Source organism: Callithrix jacchus, chromosome 2 (assembly GCF_049354715.1).
Source record: "Callithrix jacchus isolate 240 chromosome 2, calJac240_pri, whole genome shotgun sequence".
Taxonomy (NCBI): domain Eukaryota; kingdom Metazoa; phylum Chordata; class Mammalia; order Primates; family Cebidae; genus Callithrix; species Callithrix jacchus.
The window spans coordinates 72,846,198-72,869,929 of NC_133503.1; the positions used below are offsets into that span (position 1 = coordinate 72,846,198).

At 51.7% G+C, this 23,732-nt stretch overlaps 1 protein-coding gene across 2 annotated transcripts in view; it reads left to right on the forward strand.

Moving 5' to 3' along the window:
• Positions 1-23,732, forward strand: part of ADAMTS2 (ADAM metallopeptidase with thrombospondin type 1 motif 2) — a 220,637-nt gene that overhangs the window by 135,467 nt on the left and 61,438 nt on the right. For both annotated transcript variants that reach the window (XM_054251961.2, XM_002806603.6), the window contains one exon: positions 17,381-17,464. In XM_054251961.2, the coding sequence (XP_054107936.1) occupies positions 17,381-17,464 (84 nt within the window). The remainder of the gene's footprint in view (positions 1-17,380; positions 17,465-23,732) is intronic.

Here is a 23,732-nt window from a genome sequence, read left to right on the forward strand (position 1 = left end):
CGTAACTTTGCACCATATGACTGTAGCACACGTTTTACCTAACTTATTACTGATATGACATATTCACCTAACAAAACTGACTTCTCTGTTAGAGGTCAGATATGCCACTAACTGTATCATGTTCTTAGAGCTGAATCTATTGCTCATGCTTACTTACTTCGTTAAGCTGAGTTGCTGAAAGCGGAGTCCCTGGTCAACGTGGTGCAGATTTTTAAAGCTTTCTTTGCTGGAATGTTCTCTGTTATGGTTTCATCTATTCATGCTTCATTGAATAAATGCCTGTCTCCTCACCTCCTCACACCACTGAGTCCTTTTGAGCCACGGTAATTGAATTACAACTGAGATATACTTTTGTAGTCAGTTGTATTTACTTGATGTTAATGAGCCTGCATTTAAAAATATACATGTGTTTGTAAACAGAGACTATTTTATTTTTTGTGCTTGGCCTATTCATGCCCTTGATTCCGTTGGGATTTTGGGGTGTTTTATTCATCTGAAGAGTCTGTGTATTTAAGTAGATTAACTTTTCATCTGTCATATGTGTGGGAAATATTTTCCCCAGCCTTGTTGTTTACCTTTGGTTTTGTTCTGCCTGGGATAGTTTTTTGATGGCCTACACTTTTGTGTGTGGTCAGATCCTGCAGTCTTTCCCTTCCCATGGGAAAAGCTTCTCCCTTGGGTGATGTGTTCGATGCGTCCTGTTCTTCCCAGAATTAATCTTCTGAGGTTCTGCTCTGTTTGGCAGCAGCAGCACTTCCCAAGCCCCAGTTCCTCACCAACCGTTGATTGTTCTTGTTACACCTGGGTTCAGTCATAGAGCCCACCACCTGGATTTCTCCCAAAGTAAGAAGAAGATAGGCTGGGTGCGGTGGCTCACACCTGGAATCCCAGGACTTTGGGAGGCCGAGGCGGGAAGATCACTTGAGGTCAGAAGTTCGAGACCGCCTGGCCAACATGGTGAAACCCCATCTCTACTAAAAATACAAAAATAAGCTGTGTGTGGTGGTGCAAACCTGTAATCCCAGCTACTCAGGAGGCTGAAGCAGGAGAATCACTTGAACCTGGGAGGTGGAAATTGCAATAAGCCAAGATCCCGCCATTGCACTCCAGCCTGGGTCACAAAAGTGAGACTATCTCAAAAAAAGGAAAAATAGAGAATTCAAAGAAGCCAATGTTTTATCTGCAATGCATTCTTATTTCCTGAAACATCTGCCTGCTGCAAAACTCATCAGGATATTAGCACTGGGGAACACTGGCCTATAGGCAGAGCTGGCAGGTAACTCCCAGGGCCCAACACAAAATGAAAATGTGGGATCGCTTGTTCAAAGAGCAGAGGAAAGTGCCATAAAAAGGTACTAAGGCCTATTAAGCCATTTCGTTTCTTCCTTAGGCTCTCTCTCTCTCTCTCTCCTTGCTGTTTTTTAATTTGCTTTTTAATGTTGCTCTAAGTGAACAAAAATTGGAATCTTAAATTATTAGCATGAATTTCTTATTCATCATAAATTGTGCAATGGCTCTTTTAAATGCAATATTAGAGTGTTTAATTTCTATCTGGAGTCACTGAAATTAAACAAATGTGCATTTTGTGGAGGCTGGGAGGAGGAAGAGAGGATCCACAGAATGGAGTCCTGCTGAGGGAATGCTCCTCAGGTATGAGGTGCTAACAAGTGAGTGTCCCCCCAGCATGAAAGGTGCACTCACTGGGGTCTGAGAGCTTCCAGCCACCCCTGGAAGAACACATTGCCTGCTCTCTGGCCAGGGAAGGCCAGGGAAGTAGAGCCAAGCACGCCCTTTCCTACGTGGTGGATGTGCTTGGCTCTACTTCCCTGGCCACCATCATGCCTGCCCTGAGATGTCGTGGGCTCCACATGCCTGACCCTGTGCCTGCTGTGGGCAGCTCAGAGCCTGTCCTGGGAGGTGGGACCATGCTCCATTGCCCCAGGAGCCTTCACTTACAAAACACACATGTTGGGGTGAGATGATGAGGAACTTCAAGACAGCAGCTGCAGAGGGTCAAGCCCCAAGTTCGGGTCCTTCTGAGCATGGAGCCTGGTCATCTATGAAGTCAGCCTGTCCCCAGGGCGAACCCAGGAACCTGAGCCCTGCGCTCAGACCCAACAGCCCAATGGACTGCCTGGTGGCCTTGCATGTGCCCCCTGCATCTCATCTCAGGGTCCCGTTCTCTGTGGTCTTTCCCCAGCCTCTGCTAGGGCATGTTAACATGCCTCCAAGGCCCAGGTGAAGCCAGCCGCACTAAGAGGGCACTGGTGTATGCTAAGCCTGCAGCAGGCAGGGGCTGGTGGGCCCTGGTTCACAGAGGCTCTCTGCACCGAGTTTTTTTTGTTTGTTTTTTGTTTTTCTTTTCCTTGAGACAGAGTCTCGTTCTGTCACCCAGGCTGGAGTGCAATGCCGTGATCTTGGCTCACTGCAACCACTGCCTCCCAGGTTCAAGCAATTATCTGCCTCAGCCTCCCGAGTACCTGGAACTCAGGTGTGCACCCCAACACCCGACTAATTTTTGTGTTTTTAGTAGAGACGGGATTTTACCATGTTGGCCAGGCCAGTCTCAAACTCCTGATCTCAAGTGATCCACCTGCCTCGGTCTCCCAAAGTGCTGGGATTATAGGTATGAGCCACCGAATCCGGCCTGCACTGAGTTTTGAGCACAGGCAGCTGTAGCCCTCCTGGCTGCTTGCAACCCCTGGATGAGTCCAGTCTCCTGAGCCTCAGCGGCCCTTAGCCTGGTCACAGAGGCTAAGACCCCTTGGGAATGCCCACATTCCCCCGTCTGAGGACAGAGAGGTCTCCCTCCCAAGCACTGTGAGGGCTGGGAGGATAGGGTGTGAGCCATGGGCAGATGTGTGGCCCATCCAGCCTTGCTGGCCCCCCAGCCCTATCACTGGCAGAGTGAACTCTATTCCCTCTGCCTTTATTCTGCTCCTGTTTCTCTCAGCCTTCGACTCTGGCTCAGCTTCCAGCCTCCACCATGCATTGCTGCCTCCCCTGGGCCCAGCACAGAGGGTAAGGGGCTCTCCTTTCCCCAGCGCCCCCACCCACGGCATTGGGGGACCACTGTCATGTTTGACCCTTTCTGCTTGGAAAGATGCTCCCTGAAGTACTGGGTGCCACCAGGCTGGGACACAGTTGCTGTTGCTGAACATGCCTGCTACTGACCTTAGCATACTGACTGGCTTAGATATTTCCCACATTTTCAAAAACTTGTTCTGCCAGTGCCTGGGCTAGTCTCTGCTCACAGACTAGATGCTGTGGCCATGTATGTGGGCCTGGCACCCCTAAGGAGTAGGCTTGGACCTGACAGGCCAGGCTGCCATGCTAAGATGCAGCTCAGATGTTTGAGGCACCTCGAGTTTCATCACCAGGTATAGACAGGGACTCTTCTCCAGGCTCAGGTAAATGGGAGGCAGGAATGAATGCCTCAGAAGATCAGAGCTATTGTGAAAGTAATATGTTTACATATACTTTTTTTTTTTTTTGAGACAGTCACCCAGTGACAGTCTCACAGTCACTCAGGCTGGAGTCTAGGGACTACAGGCATACACCACCACGGCTGACTAAGTTTTTAAACTTTTTTTTAGAGACAGGGTCATGCTGTGTTGCATGGTGGTCTCAATCTCCTGGGCTCAAGTGATCCTGCCATCTCAGTTTCCCAAGTAGCTGGAAGCACAGGCACGAGCCACACACCTGGCTACAGATACGTTTTTAAAAGTGAAATCTATCTGTGTCAAGGCTTCAAGAAATATAAAGCATGGGCCCAAGGCCGAAGCTTCCTTTGTGGCTTCAAGCATTTAACTAAAGCAGTTATTTCAATCCTACCCTTTCCTGAGAAGCCTAAGGCCTCAGTGTCTTGCTTAAATATCAGGATCTACAAAAACCTTGAACTGTCCATGTGAGCCCCTGGTCCCAGTGCGCTCCTTGTAGACAGGAGGCAGACCATTTCGGTGGGTGATATCCAGCCCAAAGCAAGTCCAGTGCTCAACCTATTGCTACTGGGAATGTGTCCTCCCAGGCCTGCCAGAGGCACCAGACAGATGTAAGACATCTCCCGCTGAGGTGGCCCCTTTTTTGCATGGTAAGCATTTTAAAACATCAATTTCCAATTAAAGTAAATTTGGACATATTACTTGCATGAAAGCAAAATTTACATTAATTTGTCAAAGTAAACTGGAGATTCTAAAGCTGTGTTGGCAAACTCTGGCCCCAGGGCCCCCTGGCCCCTCACCTGTTTTTATAAATAAAGTTTTACTGGAACGCAGCCACGCCTATTTATTTATGAGTTGGACCATTTTTGTGCTACAACAGCAGGTTGAATAGTTGCAATAGAGACCATGCGGCCCACAAAGCTGAAACTTTAACTATGAGGTGCTAAAGGGATATTTGCTACCAGGCTCTGCAGAAATCTCCTTGCTTAGTGCCTGCCTTGAGTTATGATGGCCCCAGGCCTCCAAAGTTAGCATGTACCTTTCACTACATCAGTGAATGTGGGTGTACGTGTTAGGGAAATACTGAGCATACTGCACTGCTCAGATCCCAGCCCACCCCCACGCTAGCCTTGTCAGCTCAAAGGACCAGTGAGGTTACTTTAGGGATTCTTTCTAAAGGGTAGAATGAGCTGCTCTTAACCACTGTAGAACAGCAGAGCAGGAGGAGCAGGTTTCTGGGCATGCAGAATAGTCTCTGCCGGCTGTTTAACTGCTTATGTTCTGGGAGAATGCCTGAGCCCCAAAGCATCTCTTCTGCTGAGGGCAGATGCGCTCCTAGCCCAATGGAGAACATGGAATCCAAGGGTCTTCTGTGCCTTCAATCAAGGCTATAACCTTTAACCCCTCCCAGTATGAGAACATTCTCTGCACAGTATGTTCTTCAACGGTTTTTTTTTATAAATGATTTCTGTCTGTGCCAGGATTCAGATATTTTTCCTCTTTTCTTTTCTACTTTAATCCAGAAATTGGCCTGGACTTACCAAAGCCTTGCCAGGGTTTGCAAACAATCAGAAGGCATATGGGCTCAATTTCTCACCAACTTTCAAGAGTGTTGAGACTGCCTGGTGGAGATGGGGAAGACAGTGGCCGGACAGGAATGTTTTCGGCTGGTTGTGGCGGAAATCTCGTAAACTGGCTACAGAGCTGCAAACCAGCCAGGCAGAAGGCGTCGCCCCAAGTCATAGTTCACGTGTCTCTGACTCTGGTTCTGGGAAAGAGAAAAATATCTCTGAAACTGGACAAGAAGACATGGTTCCCTTAAGTGGGGGTAGGCAAGCAGTGTTCAGTCTGCTAGTGGTGCCATGGCCCCGGGGGTGTTGCTGGTGCTGTTTCTGTTCCTCATGCTTGTCCCGCTGGCCTTAGAGCCTGGCCCTGTGCACCACCAGGAGATACAGCCAGGAGGCCAGTGGTGTGTGTGAGGCTGCATGCAAGGCTCAAAATAGGGCAGTGCCCTCATGTGCTCACAGGAGCCAGGCAGGAGGGGCCCAGGTGGCTGAAGGCTGTGGGGAATTGTCGGGACTGGGGCGGCAGAAGAGGCCATGCTCCCCTGCAGAGCTCCTCCTGGTTCCACTCACTTGTTTCTGTAGGAAGAAGCAGACCACTGGTGCCAGCTGTTTCTTTCATGAGAAGCTGGAAATCTAATTTTTATGGGAAATCTAATTATTTTTCAATGTGGGCCACAAATTGAAATTAAGAGCCCACACTGCACAGGTGAAGCAGAACACGGCCACAGGACAAGTCTGGCATGTGGGCGGCCTGGGTATTCTTTCCAGCCTAGAAGGAAGGAGGTGACTGCCTGCCTGCTGTGCCCTGTGCTGGCCAATGCCAACTCCCAGGGTTGTCAGGAGCACCACTCGAGCTGAACACCAGGAAAGTGTTCAGCAGAGCACGGCGTGGAGGAGCAAGCTGAGATTGAGAGCTGTCCTCAGTCACGTTCATGTTCAACACTCCCTGAACCCCCTGGCTTCTGCCTGCCTGCACTGCGGGAGCTCAGAGCTCAGGAGGACGGGGAGCAGGATCAAGACAAGTGACTACACTTCAGTTCACACTTGTCTGATCTCACCAGGGAAGGGTGCCTGCGGCAGCTGGTCAGGGAAGGCTCCTCAGACAAGGGCCACTGAGGGCTCTGGGTGGCGGTACAGCACGTGCAAAGGCCTATCTGCATTGTGGATCACAGTGAGCAGATTGGGCCCTGCTGGACCATAGGGGGTTTGGAGGGCAGCTGCGAGGTTGCTTTGTGGTCTACAAAGATCGACTCATCTCTCTTAGGAGGTCTGAGGCTTGTGCTTTCTATCCTTGGAAGCACCTCTCCCCACCTGATGAGGAGACACATTTGCCGTTTTTGCAAGTGCTGGCCCTCGCTACCTTGCCCCAGTGGCCGTGTGAGTTTCCCTTGCCTGCATCAGGTCACTGAGATGCAGAGAGATGTGGCCAGAGCACGGTGTCACATACCTGTGGGAAGGTAGCCCCTGTGTGGTCCTCCCACACTGTTCTGGCCTGAAGATGGAGAGCTCCAGATCCCCTAGGACGCTCCACGGGTTCTCACCCCAGGCCTCACTGACCTCCCCACGGCATTTGGAGCCCTGGCCACGCCTGCCTCTCCCCTCAGACCCTCCGCTCTGCCTCTTGCTTTGCCTTGGCTTCTGCGTCTACAGTGTCCTCCCGTTGTGAGGCTCGCCCGTCCACCCGCCCACTCACTCCTCTAGCACACACAGATAGAGCAGCCCTAGGGACTGCGAATATCCTGGTGAGCACGGGGTCCAGCCTGCAGGGAGCGTATGTTCCAGCAGGGCTGGGGAGGCTGATAGATCAGTGACGGTGAACGGGTAGGGAACATGGATGGGGGTCCTGTGGGTGGGTCTCACCTCTGCTTCCTCCTGAAATGCATGGCACCCTCCCCACAAGTGGGCCTCTCCCCACCTCCTCCCTCTTCCGCAGGCCTCCTGACAGCTGATGCAGAAGCCTCCCAGCAGCCTGTCCTTGGCCTCCCTTGGGGAGCTGATGGTTGTCAAAGTGGGAGTTAGAGTCCCTGTGGACAAGGAGGGCCAGCCATCCACAGTCCCACTGACAGCTTGAGGCAGCCTCGGAGCTTGTCTTATCCAGGCTCCAGCAAGGAAGTGACAGCTGAGCCACAAGAAGAGGCAGTGTGCCACTCCAGGCTCCCGGGCTGGCCTGGCATGGGCTATCATTCCCCAACTCCAGAGCTGAGTTGGAGTCAGGCAGTCCTGGGTCTTGCTTCCCAGCCTAGGGGTCTCCTTGGGGGTGTGTCTCAGGAGGGTTAAGGGCTCCCACAAAGGTGATTTTGTATCAAGCCCAGAGAGGGTCTGCCCATCTGATTTTTTCACTGAGTATCTAGAAAAGGCCTGGCACATAGTAGGTGCTCAGTAAATGTATTTCGAATGAGTGAGTAAATGAATTCCCATAAAGCAACTGTGATCTCAGAGACTCTCATAAAAAATGAACTCTCTCTGTGGGTGTGGAAGTCCTGGTGGCTGGTGCCCTTGTGCCTTCTCTTCTATGCCAGAGGCTGTGCTGTGTTTCCCTTGTTGATGCTGACGTCTGAGTGGCCAGGTCCCAGGATACGGTTTCTAATTGCAGCAGATTTGCCAAATTGCTCTCAAGAGCCTCTGTGCTGCCTCCCACACCCACCCATGTGAGCCTCTCCATCTCTCTGTGCCTCGGCTTCCTCACTGGCACAGTGGGGATGATAACACTCACTTGCAGGGTGTGGGAGGGAAAGGTATGGCACGTGGGGAAGTCCTTGGCACAGGCAGAGAAGATCAGAGCTGCCCAGCGAGGCGAGCAGTTGTTCACTCACCCATGATGTCTGGGAACAGCCCCAGCCAGCTCCTGTCCTGGATAAGCTTTTTCTCATGGGGGCCACCTGCTTGCCTTGGCACAGCAGGGACAGGGCCTTGGCAGCCAAAGGAGATGGTCAGCTGTCTTCGCCTGGTTAGAGAGATAGTCGCAGTGATGTGATCCTTGAGCTGGTTTTGGTCACAGAGTTGGTGTTTCCCAAGTGGAAAGTGGGGATGGAATCATTGCACACAGAGAGGGCCACTTGTGCAAAAGAGGTGCCAGCCCTTGGCCACCCTGGGGAGCCTACTGGGGCAGGAAGGAGAAGGCACATGCAGCTGAGCTTGGTTTTGGTTCTGAAGCCTGGGGAGCCACGAGAGTACTGGGCACTCAGGATGCATTGGCAAGGATATAGAAGAGCTCCCTATCTAGTGGAGACGGACAGGCAGCTAACAAAGGTGATTTGAGATCACAATGGTGCCAGGAAGTGACCGGGTTGGGACAGCATCCGAGGCAGCACACGGTGCCTGTGGGAATGCTCACAGGGTGGGGAAGTGCACGCACGGGAAACTTCACAGCAGCCAGACAGGAGGAAGGAAGTTCAAGTGCAGCCCGCACGACCTCCTGCCCGGGCCTGGTGGTGAGGCTGGCCTGTGGGCTGCCCATGCTGGCACTTCTGAGCCTGAGCAGAAATGATCAGGGACACTTGTGCATAATTCAGCCCCTCTTCCTTTGGTTCTGTGTTTCCCAAGTAGCCAGGGGCAGGATTTCATTCATCTTCCCAACTGCCAGGTTCTGGCAAGGGAACTAAGCCACCTAAACAGACTCTGGTGGTGCAGGGGGATGTGGAACCTGCTGCACAGATGGGCAAAGCCGTTTCCCACCAAGCCCAAGATGCAGCATAACATCTACGCTCTGGGTGTTGGAAGCACCCTGCATGATTGCACTTTCAGTGGGGATATGCTTGCAGCAGACAACCCTTGCATGAGTTTGTAATCCTGCGAGCAGGGTCCTGCCAAGGCTTCTTGATCTTGCCCTGTCCTCTGAGTGCCTTGGGAGCCCCTGCCCAGGTCAAGGGGCACAGTGCAAGGTGATGGCCTGCAGGCCCCTGTCATGGCTTCTCAGTCTCGGAGGGGTTAATACTTGCTCTGCCAGGGCCTCTCCCTTCTTCCCCATCATGCATGGATGCCTGGGGAGGAGGGAGGCTGGCCTGAGTCCTCCTCAGTTTTGCTCTGAGGTGGTCAGGTCTGGCACCTGGGCCACTTAGGCATCCTGGATCCCCACCCAGTCCAAGCCCTATGCCTCAGTGGGTGTCCACTCTGCAGCCTCTGCCAGCTACTGCAGCTACACACTCCCCAGCCCTCATCAGCAAGAGCTGTTGCAACCTATACACACCCCTCCAGAGTTGGGGACATTCACATGCTGCCTGAGGCCCATTCATTAACATGAGATTCCTCCCAATTCTAACCACCTGCCCAACAACCATGTGGATTGGCCTCCACCCTCAGGAGAGGGTCTCATCTCAGTGGGAAGTGGAGCCCAGAGCCCCAGGGACTATCTGCATCTCACCCTAAGGCAGGGACAGACGTAGGGATAGGGCTCCAAGCCTGGTCCGACCTCAGCACTCTACCCCTGCCCTGGCAGCATGCTTTCTGCCCACCTCCCTCACACTGTTCCTGTCCGCTGGTGCCATGACCCTCTCCTCCCAAAGGGGCATTTTTCTTCCCTCTTTCCTTGGGCCAGACAAGTGACAGAGCAGCAGCAGAATATGATGTGCAGGGGAATAAAACTGCACTGTTCTCAAATTACATGGTGGTGCACAAACCGACCCAACTGACCGAGCTCAGTCACAGGGGATGGGCCATGCCGCATAGGCTCTGAGACGGGCGTGGGGGTATGCCAAGGCAGGGGTAGCACGAGGCCTGGCCACTTGGGGCCCCTCTTTGAAAGGAAACTCCACCCTGAGCCCCCAGGGCTCTGTTCAGGGAGAACTGACTAGCTCAGCAGAGTTCCAGGGAGGCAGGGAGGTCCCACAGCCACTGCCAGCAAGAATCAGAATCCCTGACTTTTCTCAGCCTTTCCCTGTCAGTGGCTCGCAGTGGCTGAGAGGCCCCTGGGGGACACTGGGCTCTGGCCTGCAGGCTCGGCCATGTCCTTCTGTGTCCTGTGGCCTCAGCAGCACTGATCCTTCCCTGTTCTGCAGCATTTCCTTTTCTGATGAGGCATCCAGTCAGCGAGTGGCAAGGTCAGGCTCTAAGTGGCGGCATGGCTGTCATTTCCCCAAGGGGACTCAGCCAGCAGGGAGAGCTCCGGAGCTGGGTCACCCTCGCAGATGTGCCTGGACGCAGCAGCCCCTCCAGTTCTGGAAAACACAGGGGCATGCACAAGCTGTTCGCTCAGACCCCTCCCAATGGTGATGGCCAGGAGGAGAGCCAGGGTGAATGTAAGAACGAACTTTGGATGGACCACTCTGCGCATGGGGGAAGCAATTCAGGCTATTGGACCCTCTTGTAATTTGATGACAATTTCATTGAGGCTGTACTAGGTGCTGGGATTTCACTTTCATTGTTGCTTCAACCTGAAACAACCCTGAGACACAGGGACAATTATTATCTCCATTTTACAGATAAGGAAGCTGAAGCCCAGACAGGTTAAGTCACTGGCCCCAAGTCACATGGCAGAGTTGTGGCAGCCCATGCTGGCACCCATGCAACCTGACCTCAGAGTGGGAATATCCCCCATATGCTCTGCTAATACCCCAAATTCAGGAGAGGGGGAGGGGCAGCCTCTTGCAGTTGTTAGTACAAACCCAAGAAGGTTTGTAATGCAACCTGTCTTCTCAACGTGCCTGCCGGAGTGCAACACTGAGGGGCAGCACATATCTGTTGAGCCTCTGCTGGGCTCTGTGCATTGATCAGCTGGCCTAGGAGTGGAGGAGCCCTGTGCCCAGCCTGAGGCATCTGCAGAGGTATCAGCAGGGTGTGGACCAGCACAGGAGACGTCGTCTGAGGAGTGAGGGGGTGGCCCTGGGCAACATGTGCTTGCACTGGGTATTGAAAGAGGGAGGGGCTCTGACCACCTCACTTTTTGACGTACAACCTGACTCTGGTAATTCTGATCCTGGCCATTTCCATTTCATGATAGTTCGATATTCTGAGCAAGAGTCATGTTTCTTCTCGAATTGCCTCTGAAGCATTTGCTGAGAAGCCAGAGGGCAAAGATCTGCAGCGGGCATGTTTATTCTCATGATGAGCCCAGGCACTGGCAGCCCCGTTTCAGCACCATGCAATGCGCACAGATGAAGACGTTCCTCCTCAGAGGCCAGCAGACCTCTCTCCCCCAGCTTCTCCACCCTGGTGGTCCAAGTCTGGCCTCCAAAGGGGCAACAGAGAGAACACCCTTGTGCCTGCTTGTTTCAGGGGGTCCCAGAGAAGCCACAGAGCAGCAGGTCCCTGTCCCCCAGGCCTCCAACAGACTTTTCAGGCCTGGCTTGCTCCTGGACTTGGTTCTGACAGGTGGGCCACAGGCTGCCTCTGGTGGCCCAAAGCCCAGCTGAGCAGAGGAGATGGGAACTTTCCTGAAGGTTGGGGTGGCCCCTGTTCCAGTACTCCTGCCTGTCCCTTCTGTGGCTGGTGGGCCAGCAGGCCTCCCCTAGTAGAGAGCCTGAGTCTGGACCTGTTCCCCCTTTCTGTACCCTTCCCCCACCTTGGCAGAGGACAAAGTCACCTCTGCCCAGCAGCCTCAGGCCACCTCCCAGGGCTCACCATCCCCCAGGTGGAACTCTGCCACCAGCAAGGCAAACTTTTACATTGTCATGCAGAGCCACTCCCTCCTCATTTTCTATTCCAGAACAGAAACTTGGCTTCGTCTTTGCATAAGCAAAAGGTGCATTACAATGTATTTCCCCAAACAAGAGAGCCCTTGACTTCTCTCTGCACAGAGATGGCTGCGGCTTTGAACATTTCCCCCCAAGGCTTAAAGATTCCAGGATCAATTTCTCAGACAGGACTCAAGGACATTGTCCCTGGGCTTCCCCTCCCCCTGTGACCAGGGAAAGGAGAGCCGCTTCTCCCCAGCACACACAGGCCTTGGGGAGGGTGACTGTGGAGGAGGGCCCTCAGGGTTGCTGGAGGTCTGGGAGGGAGGTCCTTAGCTGGGAGCCTCCCCCATGACAGGGGTCACAGGCCTATGTGGGTCATACATTTTTGCCCATTTCCTGTTACTCCATATCTTCAAAGTGATTCCACTCCATTCATTCAACAACTGTGCTAGAGCACCTACTATGGGCTACACACTGCTGGGAGCAGTTGCACTGCAAGTACAAAGACCCTGAGTTGGAGACAGACTCCCTGTGCAAGGAACAGCCAGGCCAGCTGCTGGAGCAGAGCCAGGGCAGCCCCTCCTGGCCTGGAGGTCATACCAGGAACTATGGTCTTATGCCTTGGGGTAGCAAGGGTTTAAGCAAGGCGATCACTGCCTCCTTCCTTTGAAATATAATTTTTATGGTGAGCGTTTTTTCAAATGCTCTTCAGGTATCTAAAGAATTCAGGGACTGGGCAGGGAGAGTGGGAATTCCAGACATGAACCAATGCGAGGGCAGCCAGGCTCTGGAGAAGGCTTGCTGGGCTCTCAGGAGCAAGGATGCCAGGTGGGAGAGTGTCTGAAGTGGAGCATGAGAGAAGCCAGCCAGGGCCAGTGTGAAGAGGGCTCTGACTGCCAGGCAGGGTGGCTGTGCCCTGCTTCTGAAGGCACTGGAGAGCCATTGAGGGTTTTAGATAGAGGAAGGTGAAGGTGAGATCTGTTCCTCATGGTGATCATAGTGAAGAATGGTGTGTGTGGGTGGGAGGTGGTGAGGACAGGAGGGAAGCCATTGAGATGAAAGCTGCCACCTTCAGCCCCAGGGGCAGGGCTAGGGGAACAGGAAGATCCTGTGTCCTGAGGGGCAAGCCTGGCCAGGAGCCAGGAGAGGCCAGCCCTCATCTCCTCTGCACCCCATGGGATCAGCCAGCATACCCTTCCCAGAGACCCAGCCTCCCCCTGAGGGCTGATGACCCCCATTCCAATCCACATCATCCCTCACACCTGTCCCTTCTCTGCACTCATTCTCAAAGCTGAATCCCACATTCCCACATCTTGACCTCTTCCATCTACTTTTCGTCAGGGACCTGGAGTAAGCTTCTTAAATGCATCGCCGTCATCCTTCCTCCATGTCCACCCACTGCTCTTGGAGTGGATTTGGAATCCTTCTCCTGACTTTGTGGTCTGGCCTCAGTGCTCCCCTCCCACCTCCTCTGCTGGGGCATCCCTTCCGCATCCCCTCCGTGCTTGGAAGGTGCCTCGCTGCTTCCAGCCCCAGGAGTTTTGCATGGGCTGCCTCTTCTGCCAGGAGCGACATCCCCGCTTTGCTGAGCTAACCTGTTCTGTTTCTCAGGTCTCATAACATGCCACATCTGTAGAGGGGCCCAGGCCCCAGTGGGCAGATTTCTACTAATATGTCCTCAGGTTCCTTGCCTTTCACTCAAGGCCCATGATCCTGGAGCTGATCTTGTGGCATCTGAGCATCCCTCTGCCTCCCGGCAGAAGGGCCGCCTTTGTACTGGTTCTGATGCATTCAGAGCTACAATTCGCAGTGAGGCAGTGGCTCTACTGGGTCTGTTGGGCACCAACCTTGGGCCAGTGGGAAGGAGAGACTTTGCCAGGCTCACCCAGGCCATTCTGGGCCCCAGGGTGTGGTGGGCGGCATGAGAGGCCAGGGTCAGTTCAGTTTGAGAAGGCCCATTGAGAACCTGTGAGGGCCCGTAGCTGTGCTGAGGGTCTGTGTGGAAGGTGGGATCAACATTTATGTACCTAGGCTCAAACATGGGGAAAAATCCAACTTTCTTTTATTCTATTCTTTTTTTTTTTTTTGAGATGGAATCTCTCTCTATCATCCAGGCTGCAGTGCAATGACACTATCTTGGCTCACTGCAACCTCTGCCTCCTGGGTTCAAGTGATTCTCCTGCCTCAGCCTCCCGAGCAGCTGGGATTACAAGCACCTGCCACCACGCCCAGCTAATTTCATATTTTTATTAGGAACATCGTTTCACCATGTTGGCCAGGTCGGTCTCGAACTCTGACCTGGGGTGATCCACCTGCTTTGGCTTTCCAAAGTGCTGGGATTACAGGCGTGAGCCACCACGCCCAGCTGGGGCTTTCTTTTGCTCTTATATGTGGTGCTGCCCTCATCCCAGGCACTCAGCCTCAGGATAGAAGGAAGGCTGCAGTCCGGCCTGCAGAAGGTGGCTTGGTCTCTTCCCCATAAAGCCTTTGTCTCATTCCACTTGGGCTGGTATAACAAGCCCCATAGACGCAGGGGCCTGAATCACAGAAATTCATTTCCCACAGTTCTGGAGACTGGGAATTTCAAGATCATAGTGCCAGCTGCGTCATTCCCCAGTGAGGACCCTCTTCCTGGTTTGCAGCCAGCCACCTTCTTGCTGGGTCCTCCCATGAAGAGAGAGAGGACTCAGGCTCTCTGGTGTCTGTTCCTATAGGACACCAACCCCATCATGAGGGTCCCACCCCTGTGAACTCATCTACCCCTAATTACCTCCCCAAAGCCCCATTTGCAGGCAGAGGACTGGTGGGGGCAGTAGGGGCGTGTCCTGTCTGTAGGGGCCTGGCAAGCAGGCCTGCTCTTCTCTCTTGTAGGCCAGCACCCCCTGGGCTTCCTCTGAAGCCTGGTAGTGCCCCCTAGAGACAGGTAAACTGGCAAGCCAGTCAGCTATCTCACCCACGTGCCCCTGGGGTGCAGGGAACCCTGGTGTCTGCTACGCGTAGCTGGTAGCTGGGTCACCCTCTCAGGCCTGAGCAGGCTGGGCCTCCACTCGGGCTCCTGAAGCCACTTCTACTGTTAGGAACCAGTCCCCTCCCAGGTCCCAGGCAGCAGCCAGTATCCAGCTCTCTTGCTTTTCCTTCCTTCTCCAATGTCAGGGCTGTTCTTTATGACCCATGAGGATGGGGCTGGGGATGAGGAGAAGCCTGTTCCCTCACCCCTGGCCTTTCTCCTCTCCTCTATCCTGCTCCCTTCAGCTGTAGTGGGACCTTCTCCTAGTCAAGGCCTTCATTTCTACAGTCAGACTCCATGAACCAAGCTGCCCAGGCTTTGTCGTGGTAGAGAAAGCAACACTGTGGACAATTAAAGAAACTCCTTCTCTCTTACAGAAAAACTGGTTTTGACTGGCCTTTAAGGCTAATGTGCCTTAAAGTAGGGGGCAGACAGGACACGCCCCTACTGCCCCCACCAGTCCTCTGCCTACAAATGGGGCTTTGGGGAGGTAATTAGGGGTAGATGAGTTCACAGGGGTGGGACCCTCATGATGGGGTTGGTGTCCTATAGGAACAGACACCAGAGAGCCTGAGTCCTCTCTCTCTTCATGGGAGGACCCAGCAAGAAGGTGGCTGTCTGCAAACCAGGAAGAGGGTCCTCACTGGGGAATGACGCAGCTGGCACTATGACCTTGAAATTCCCAGTCTCCATGGACTAAAATATCTAGTCTGACCCTCCAAGCTGGGCAAGGACATCTGTGGTTTAGGGGTGCATACCCTACCTCCAGGATCTCACCGGTGCAGGGCACTATGGTTTACCAGCAATGAAAAACACAAGCACCATTCCATTTACCTGCATAGAGATTTCATCCCCTATGAAAAGAAAGCTTTGTGCTGTGGGGACTGCAATCCTCATTTTACAGAGGAAATGGAGGGTGATGGTCCAATGGCCAAGGCCTCTCGGGGACCTGGGTGCCCTCTCCGGAGCTCCACCTTGTCAGCCACAGGGGCAAGATGAGTCCCTGGGGGTCTAGAGGACAGCCCTCAGTGCCCACAGCGGTTGCCAATCCACCCTCCCCAGATGCCCACCCAGAGCCATGGTGACCAGCCGCACCCCTGTGGGTCTGATGAGTCGTCCCTTGCCTATAGGAAAGTGAGGTGGGAGTTGTAGGGAGCCAAGTTATAATCAGACGTAGATTTGCTGGGCAGCAGTTTCTGGGAGGAGCTGCGTTTGGGCTGGATGGTGCCCTCAGCAGGGGCTCACATGCTCACAAACTCTGCCCCATGACTAGTGCTGTTTTTGTTCCCAGCACCGATGACAGCTGGTCCGGGATCCTTGTCTTGCATGCCCTGTGTGCCTGTCCACCCATCCATCATGATGTGATTCTCCTTGTTAACCCTCAGGTATACCTGAGGTGCCTTCCTACTGTTTCGAGGTAGCAATTACTGTTGCTCAGATGGAGGTTCTACAGATTGGAGTGCATTGAGTGTGTGCTGGCCTGATGTGGCTGCAGGCTCCAGGAAGTGTGTTTTGGCCGTGTCTAGAGCCTGTCAGCAGCCCCTGGGCTCAGTCTGCACACGGGGAGGGGTGGTGGCCAGTCCCTGCTTCTCCACTTCTTGATGGTGCCAATGCCTTGAGCCTTTCAGCAGGTATCCATGAGTATCTGCCAGGTGCCGCTCAGCCTAGCCTGGGAATGCAAGCAGGGAGGATGCAGGTGCCTGCCCAGCCCACAGGGGCACACAGAGGGCTCCAGGAGTAACACACCTGGTGCTTGATGGACAGATCAGGCCTGTGGGGGGCCTTCCAGGGGGAAGTGATCACTGAGCTGGCCTTGAGGTGGAGTAGGGTTGGGTCAACCAACAAAAGAGGTGACAGTGAGGGGGCTGTGCTAGGGAGGGTCCTGGGTGTGTGTGTCGGGAAGCTGGAGGGTGGGGACTCAGTTTGAAGGAAGCCCCTAACAGCCTCGAGCCTGGGTAACCTGACCAATGTTTCTGAAGGGTCTTGCTGCCTGCATTCTGTGGAAGAGAAGCTCGTCTCCCTGTTTCTGGGCCATGGATCCCTTTGACATCTGCTGAAGCCCATTGGCATCTGCTCAGAATAATGGTTTTTAATGCAAAGAACAAAACACATGTAAGAGTATGATTGTGATAAATACAAAGGAAGGTAATTGCAAGAGCTTCAGCCATCAAAACAGAACAAGGAGAGCACATTGGTGATGCAGTGCTATGAGCTTTTTATTAATACATTAAAAAACATTAGATCTGGTGGTGGGCCTAAAACTGCCCCCATCTCCAAGCAGCGATGCTTGTAGGTAACCCCCACACCCACCAGCAACAGCTTGGAGTGACTTCTGCAGGGCCCACCCCAGCTCTGTGTGTGCCTCGGGGGTCCGTTGCCCACACTCGCTGTGGAAGGAAAGGTCGTGTTTCAGTTGCAGGCCACAGCAAGTGTAGGGTTGCTTTCCCTGTCCATGTTCCATGTTCAGGCTCCAGGTGAGGAATCCCTGGGCTGGTAGGTGGGGTTGCTCAGGAAGGGGCTACAGTGATCCCAACAGGCAGTGGTGGCAGCCTGGAGGGGCAGGGGGCAGGGGGCAATGAGGGAGAAGTCATAGGGCAGATCCCAGTTGACAGTGATTCCTGGGTGGAAAGCATGAGAAGAGGAAGTAGCAGGTGGGGGTCCCAGGCCTGGGGGCCAGTTGGGAGGTCATCCCATTGGCAGAGCCAGAGCCGGACCAAGGGCCTATGGTTCCCACTGATGCCTCCCTGTTTCTTTCAGGTGAATGAAATCTACCATGACGAGTCCTTGGGGGCCCATATCAACGTGGTCCTGGTGCGGATCATCCTCCTGAGCTATGGGAAGGTGAGTGTACCTGGCCAGGCCTGTCTCCACCCACTTGGAGTGAGAGTCCCAGGAGTGAGGCGTGGGGATCCTTAGATCCACCCTGCCTCTCCCTGGCTGCCCTCAGGGTCCTACAAGAAACAAGAAACTCATGAGCTGCCCCTAGATCCCTGCTCCCCTTCAGTCCTAATTTTAAAACATGGCCGTTACTATTGTTGATCGAAAAGAGTCTGTTACCCACAGATCCCAAGAGGAGGAGCCATACCAGGCCACCGGAGCCACACAGGGAGGCACCAGGGTTAGTCAGGAGGCAGAGTGAGTTGAGTAAATAGCAGCCTGAGCCCATGTTGTTTCTGCAGGAAGGACTGACAGGGGCAGGGTGAGCTGGTTTAAGGTTGGCCAGTTTGAGTAATTCCAGTGGGCTCTGGGGAGCGGAGCAGTCCTGAGTTTCCTGACACCTGGCCCTGGGTAATGAGGGCAGGCGAATAGTGGCCCAGAGTGTGAAGTCTGATAAAGGAGGTGGCTGGGGACGTGGGCGCTGGATTAGTTGGTTTGTATCTGAAAATTGTGCTCGTGGATGAGTTGTTTCCTAGCTCTAAGAATTGGCTACCACTAGAAGGGGCAGTCCCTCCAGAGTCAGCAAGCCTCAGATGTCAAAGCATCAGAAACACGTGGTTTACACCACCCTCCCTTGGACTCCTGCCCTGTATTAAATCTGTGGCCTCCCCTCCTCAGGCCTCAGCTGCTGCCCCAGCTGGGCCCTCCAGCTCATCCCACTTCCTCTTGCAGCCAAACCTGGAATGCCCTTTCCTAGCAGTGTGCATGGGTGTGTAGGTGCCAGGGACAGTGACCTGGGATGGAAACATGAGATGCTGTGCAGACAGAGATGGAGGACGCGAGCAGCCCCATGGTGCAGCCAGTGTGGACTACAAAGTGCCTGTACCAGCTGTGCTGGAAGCACTTTGCATGGATGAGGCACTTAATCTACAGGGAAGATGGAGAGGTGCATGCCGTGACCCTGCCCATTTCACAGATAAGAACACTGAGGCTTAATGTGACTTAGTGGCATGCCCAGGTAAGTGGCCAGGGCCATCCAGCACCTGAGGAGTCAGGCTTCTCACTCAGACAGCTGAATTCAAGTCTGTGGTCTGGCTGTGCATGGAAAATCAAATCACAGTAGGATTAAACATATCTGGTAACTATGTAAAGGTTGAACTCTGTTTGAAGAGAATCTCAGTCTCAAAAAATAAAATCAAACTGCATCCAGCTTACAAGGCACACAATGTAAAAATGATGACGAAGGGCTCCGGTGGCAGAGGACACCCCAAGACCACTCAGTAGACTTGGGGCCCACTCCCCTATACCCACTAAACACCTCATTCTACAGTGACCAAAGGCACCCACAGGGCAGACGCCAGTTATGGGCCTTCACCACCCCCAAAGAGAACACAAAAATTCCCAAAGCAAATCCTTGGAACGAAGGGGAAACTGGCAAAAACCTAACTATGAGAGTCTTTAATACCCTTTCAAAGCCTTTCACAGATTAGTGCTAATAAGGCATAGAATTTTTGAATGACACAATGAGTAAAGTTAAACTAGCAATTACGTCACCGTTTCCCGTGCCCTACAGAAAAAAAGATGTACCTACTTTTTGAGGAATCATAGAACACTTAAAAATTACAGAAATATTTTGAGACATAAAGAAAATGTTGTGAATTTTATATGGCAAAAACAATTTAGTCTATGTTCTCTGATGAAATGCCTAAAACTAGGGGTGGGGGCAGCAGAATTTATAAACCTAAAAAAATCCAATTCATTTGAAAACTTGAAAAACAAAAACCTACTAGGGGCCGGACATGGTCACTCATGCCTGTAATCCTGGCACTTTGGGAGGCCAAGGTGGGTGGATCGCTTGAGGTCAGGAGTTTGAGACCAGCCTGGCCAACTTGGTAAAACCTGTCTCTACCAAAAAAATATCAAAAGTTAGCCGAGCGTGGTGGTGGGGCCTATAGTCCCAGCTACTTGGGAGGCTGAGGTGGGTGAATGGCTTAAACCTGGGAGGTGGAGGTTGCAGTGAGCTGAGATCATGCCACTGAACTCCAGCCTGGGCAACACAGCAAGGAAGGAGATATTAGAACTGAAGTTACAGACTATTTGGAACACTAATGAAAACAAGAGCACTACTACTAAATTTTATGGAATGCAGTTAAAGCTGTATTCAGAGGCAAATTCACAGATTTTTTCCAAAAGCTTCTCCCTTATGTGATGTGTTTGACACACATTAGCCTTGCCTTCAACTCAATACATTTGAATGGATTTCAATAGCCACAAAACCAAAAACCTAAGGAAAGCAAAAATAAGGAAATAGTTCAGAAAAAGCAGAAGTTAACAAATTAGAAAATAGAAGCAACATGTAGAATCAGTGAAGAAGAGAGCTTTGGAAAAAGCCACCCTCTGACCTATTTAATCTAGAAAAAAAGAGAGAAGGCACACACTAAAGATCAGAAAGAGTATATGTAATGTGACTACACCAAGATGCTTCTCCTGGCAGAATGGAAAGCACCCAAGGCCATCCTCCCACTGGGAAGCTGTTTGGAGGCTCTCTGCAGCCAGCCACCTTGGATGCCCAGGGGTGATCAGTGGAGGATGTCCAGGGTCCCCTCTGCTGGTGAATGCCGGCTAGGAGAGCAGAGAGAGGCTTGCTGAGTCCTCTAGCCCAGGTTTGTAGCAGTAGGCTTCAGACCACACAGATGCAGGGCCTGGGGGTGGGCCCCAGCCCAGCCATCTGGTTCCAGCTCTCCATTCACAGGCAGGGGATCTTCAGACTATCCCCTGTGGCTCTCCGCCTGCCTCCCGTGTTCTCTGTTCTGGCTTTCCCCAGGCCAGGTCCTTCCAGCACGTTTGTTCCTGGCCAGGATCCTCTGGTGTTTTAGGAATTCTCAAGCCTTTGGCCTGAGAGATGGGCAGAGTTATATCCCCTTTTGGAAGTTTCCAAAAATGTGAAATTCCTGGTCCTGGTGCTAGAAAGGGGGGAAAAGACCATCCCAGTGATTGGGCTGGGTGCCCAATCTTCCCCCAGGTTGCTCCTATATTAGTTGAAAAGAAAAATTTTGAAATTGTCTAGGGTTAATTGCTTACCAGTGCTGGCCAAGCTTTGGATCTTATTTGGCCTGAAAAGTGTCTGCTCCTTCCCAGTTTTGATTACTTAATGGAATAAAGCCTCCTTTATTAACTACTCCTTGGCAGGCCCTATGCTAAATTGTCCTGACCCTAAGACTTTTCTTTTTCCCTTTTTTTTTTTTCTTAACTGCTGCAGATAGGTAGAAGGAGTATGTGACCCCAGTCAGAACATTTGCAGAAGAGAGTCAAACTTTGAAGGTGAGAATTTGAGGATCTCTGTGTCAGGGACTTGGAGATCCTGGGGAAATTGAGGATTTCCTAGGGAGATGTGAATAGTTAAAGCTGACTCCAAAAAAGGGAGAATACATTGTTAAGTCCCATAACCATGGAGGAAACTCAAGTTCTACACCTTTTCCAGAGTTCTGCCAGTGAGTTCATACTCATTTGCAAGCACTTATCAAGCAAGGCTAATATAATACCCCGAAAACTCACATATTCTGAAATCCACCCAATGTATCTTTCATAGTCAATGTGACCCTTATACCCAAAGCTGCCAAAGGTAGCCCGTCAAGGCAAAGTACAGACCTGTCTCACTTCTAAAAATAGATGTAAAAATCCTAAGGCATTAAGAGTCTAATTGAATAATGCAGAAAGAGAATCTTCCACTGTGATCAACTAGGGCTTATCCTAGGAATGTGGAGATTGTTTAATATCAGTAAATCTATTCATTCAATTCATCACATCAGTTTCCAAATGACAGAACTCATCCTTTAACAAATACTGTTTGAAGGGCTTCTGTGTGGGAAGTGCTGTGCTGGGAACATTCACTGGCATGGTCCCTGTCCTCAGGGGACCACTTCCAGAAGGGAGATCTAGACGGAAACAATTGTACCAGGGTTCAGGACTGGATGGAGGAGACACGGGGCAGGCATCTTTCCTTACAAGGTCAAGAAAGCAGCAGGAGGAAGTGACGGTTCTGCCCAGACCTGAAGACGGCTCTGGTCTTCAGGGGAAGTTACCAGCATAGGGATGCTCCAAGTTCACAGGCTGGGAAGGGATGGGGGTCAGCTAAACCTAGAGTAAAGAGCACAGGAACAGGAACAGCAGATCCAATGCCAAAGAGGCCAGAAGGAGCAGAGCAGATCTGCGTCTCTCGCCGAGGGGTTTGGCTTGCCTATGACAGCAGCCTTAGGCAGAGTGACAGGATCCCATTCGCATTTCTGAGAAGATTGCTGACTCCTTTGTGCAGACGTAACAAGTGGGAGCAGTGGCTTAGGAGACTGTCACTGCCATCAAATGGGGAATGATGGAAGCTGGACAGGGACCACACATGGCCCCAGAGATGCAGACAGCAGGACAAAGGAGGCCACTTCAAGAGGAAGTGGCACTAGGTGGGTGAAGGTGGAGAGACACTCAGCCAGGTAGATGACAGTGTCAACCCCTGAGATGGGGAGCACAGGAGGGAAGCTGAAGAGGTTAGTTGAGACGTGCGTTTAGAGGTGCCCAGTCCTTCCCAGGTCTGGAGTTGGGGGTAAGAGAAGCTTGCTGCCGTGGGGAGACCTAGGAGAGAGGTCCCATGGTTCTCCTGTGTTGAAGGCTCTGGCAGGGCAAGGGCATGACGGCCTCATAGCCCCTCACAGGACACTCCTCCTTTCCAAAAATCCCAGAAAACTAGTAACAGAGCGCAACAGGGTAACCAAGATTGTATTTAAAGGTGGAAAAGGGCCAGGCATGGTGGCTCATGCCTGTAATCCCAGCACTTTGGGAGGCTGAGGCTGGAGGATCATGAGGTCGGGAGTTTGAGATCATCCTGGTCAACATGGTAAAACCCCGTCTCTACTAAAAAAAAGTACAAAAACCAGCCAGGTGTGGTGGTATGCATCTGTAATCACAGCAGGCTGAAGCTGGAGACTCACTTTAACCTGGGAGGCAAAAGTTGCAGTAAGCTAAGATCGTGCTATTGCACTCCAACCTGGGCAATAGAGAGCGAGAGTCCATCTAAAAAAAAAAAAGGTGGAAAAAGTAGCAGATTTCCCAAAATGTGTTCTGTACAGCAAATTCTTAGAATATGAGTAGATGTTACAGAGGAATATAGAGGGGTCCCAAGGTCAAAGAAGTCTGAAAAATGCTAGTAAACAAAGGAAAATGGGCACTCCTGAGGGTGAAATCTCCTGGAGACTTTCCTACGGAGACACGTGTGTGGTGCACCTCCGAGAGTCAGAGAAGAACAGGTGGTCTCGGAAAACCTTCTCCACGGTAGCCTCTTCCTCACCACATCCACAGCCTACCGAAACTGCTTTGCAAAGCACTGCCCTGGAGATAGTCTTAAAAACAAAAAAACAGACCAATAAACTTGTTACTGTGGTTCTGAAAATCCTAGATCGTTTTATGTGACATGAAACTAGTATTGGAAAATAGCAGACAAATTACCATTGTTTGCTGTTAATCATGTGTCTGGAAAACCTAAAAGAATCCATGGTACCACCTGTAGAGTTAGGTAAGGAGTTTGGTGACATGGCCAGATATAAGACCATTGTTTAAGAAAACAATAGTTTCTGTGTGAAACCAACAACGCCTTGGCAGTAGGGAAAACAGGGTGAGAAAAATTTCCATTATCATAGTAACTGAAAATGTGCAATACCTGAAATAGTCCTTACAACAAGACAGACAAAGGACCCATAGGAAGAAAGTTGTACATGGTTAATGATAGGAAGAATGTGAATGTCAGTGAAGAGACAAATGCTGTCCTCATGGGAAACTGGGTATACCTGAGAGGTTGATCTTTCCCACACTAATAGTCGGAAACGTTATGAAATGATTCTAAGCTCCATCTAGGAACGTGAACAGTCAAGAATGGCCGAGGAAGCTGCGGAAACCAAGCAAGTAAGAGACTTCCTCCAAATATCTTGTAAAGTGAAGATAATTAAAATAGTGCCATATTTGCATAAACTTTCACGAACAGTTCAGTTGAATAAAGTGGTTGAAAATACCCCTCCTACAAATAACCTAATGCAATAAAAACAGGATGGTTACTATGTTATAAATAAATCGATGATAACATAAATGTAATAAATGGGAAATTAAATTATCATGTAATGAATATAAGCCAATATTACATTCAACTATTTAAATCACACAAATCAAGCAGAAAATACTGGTTGCCAAGGGC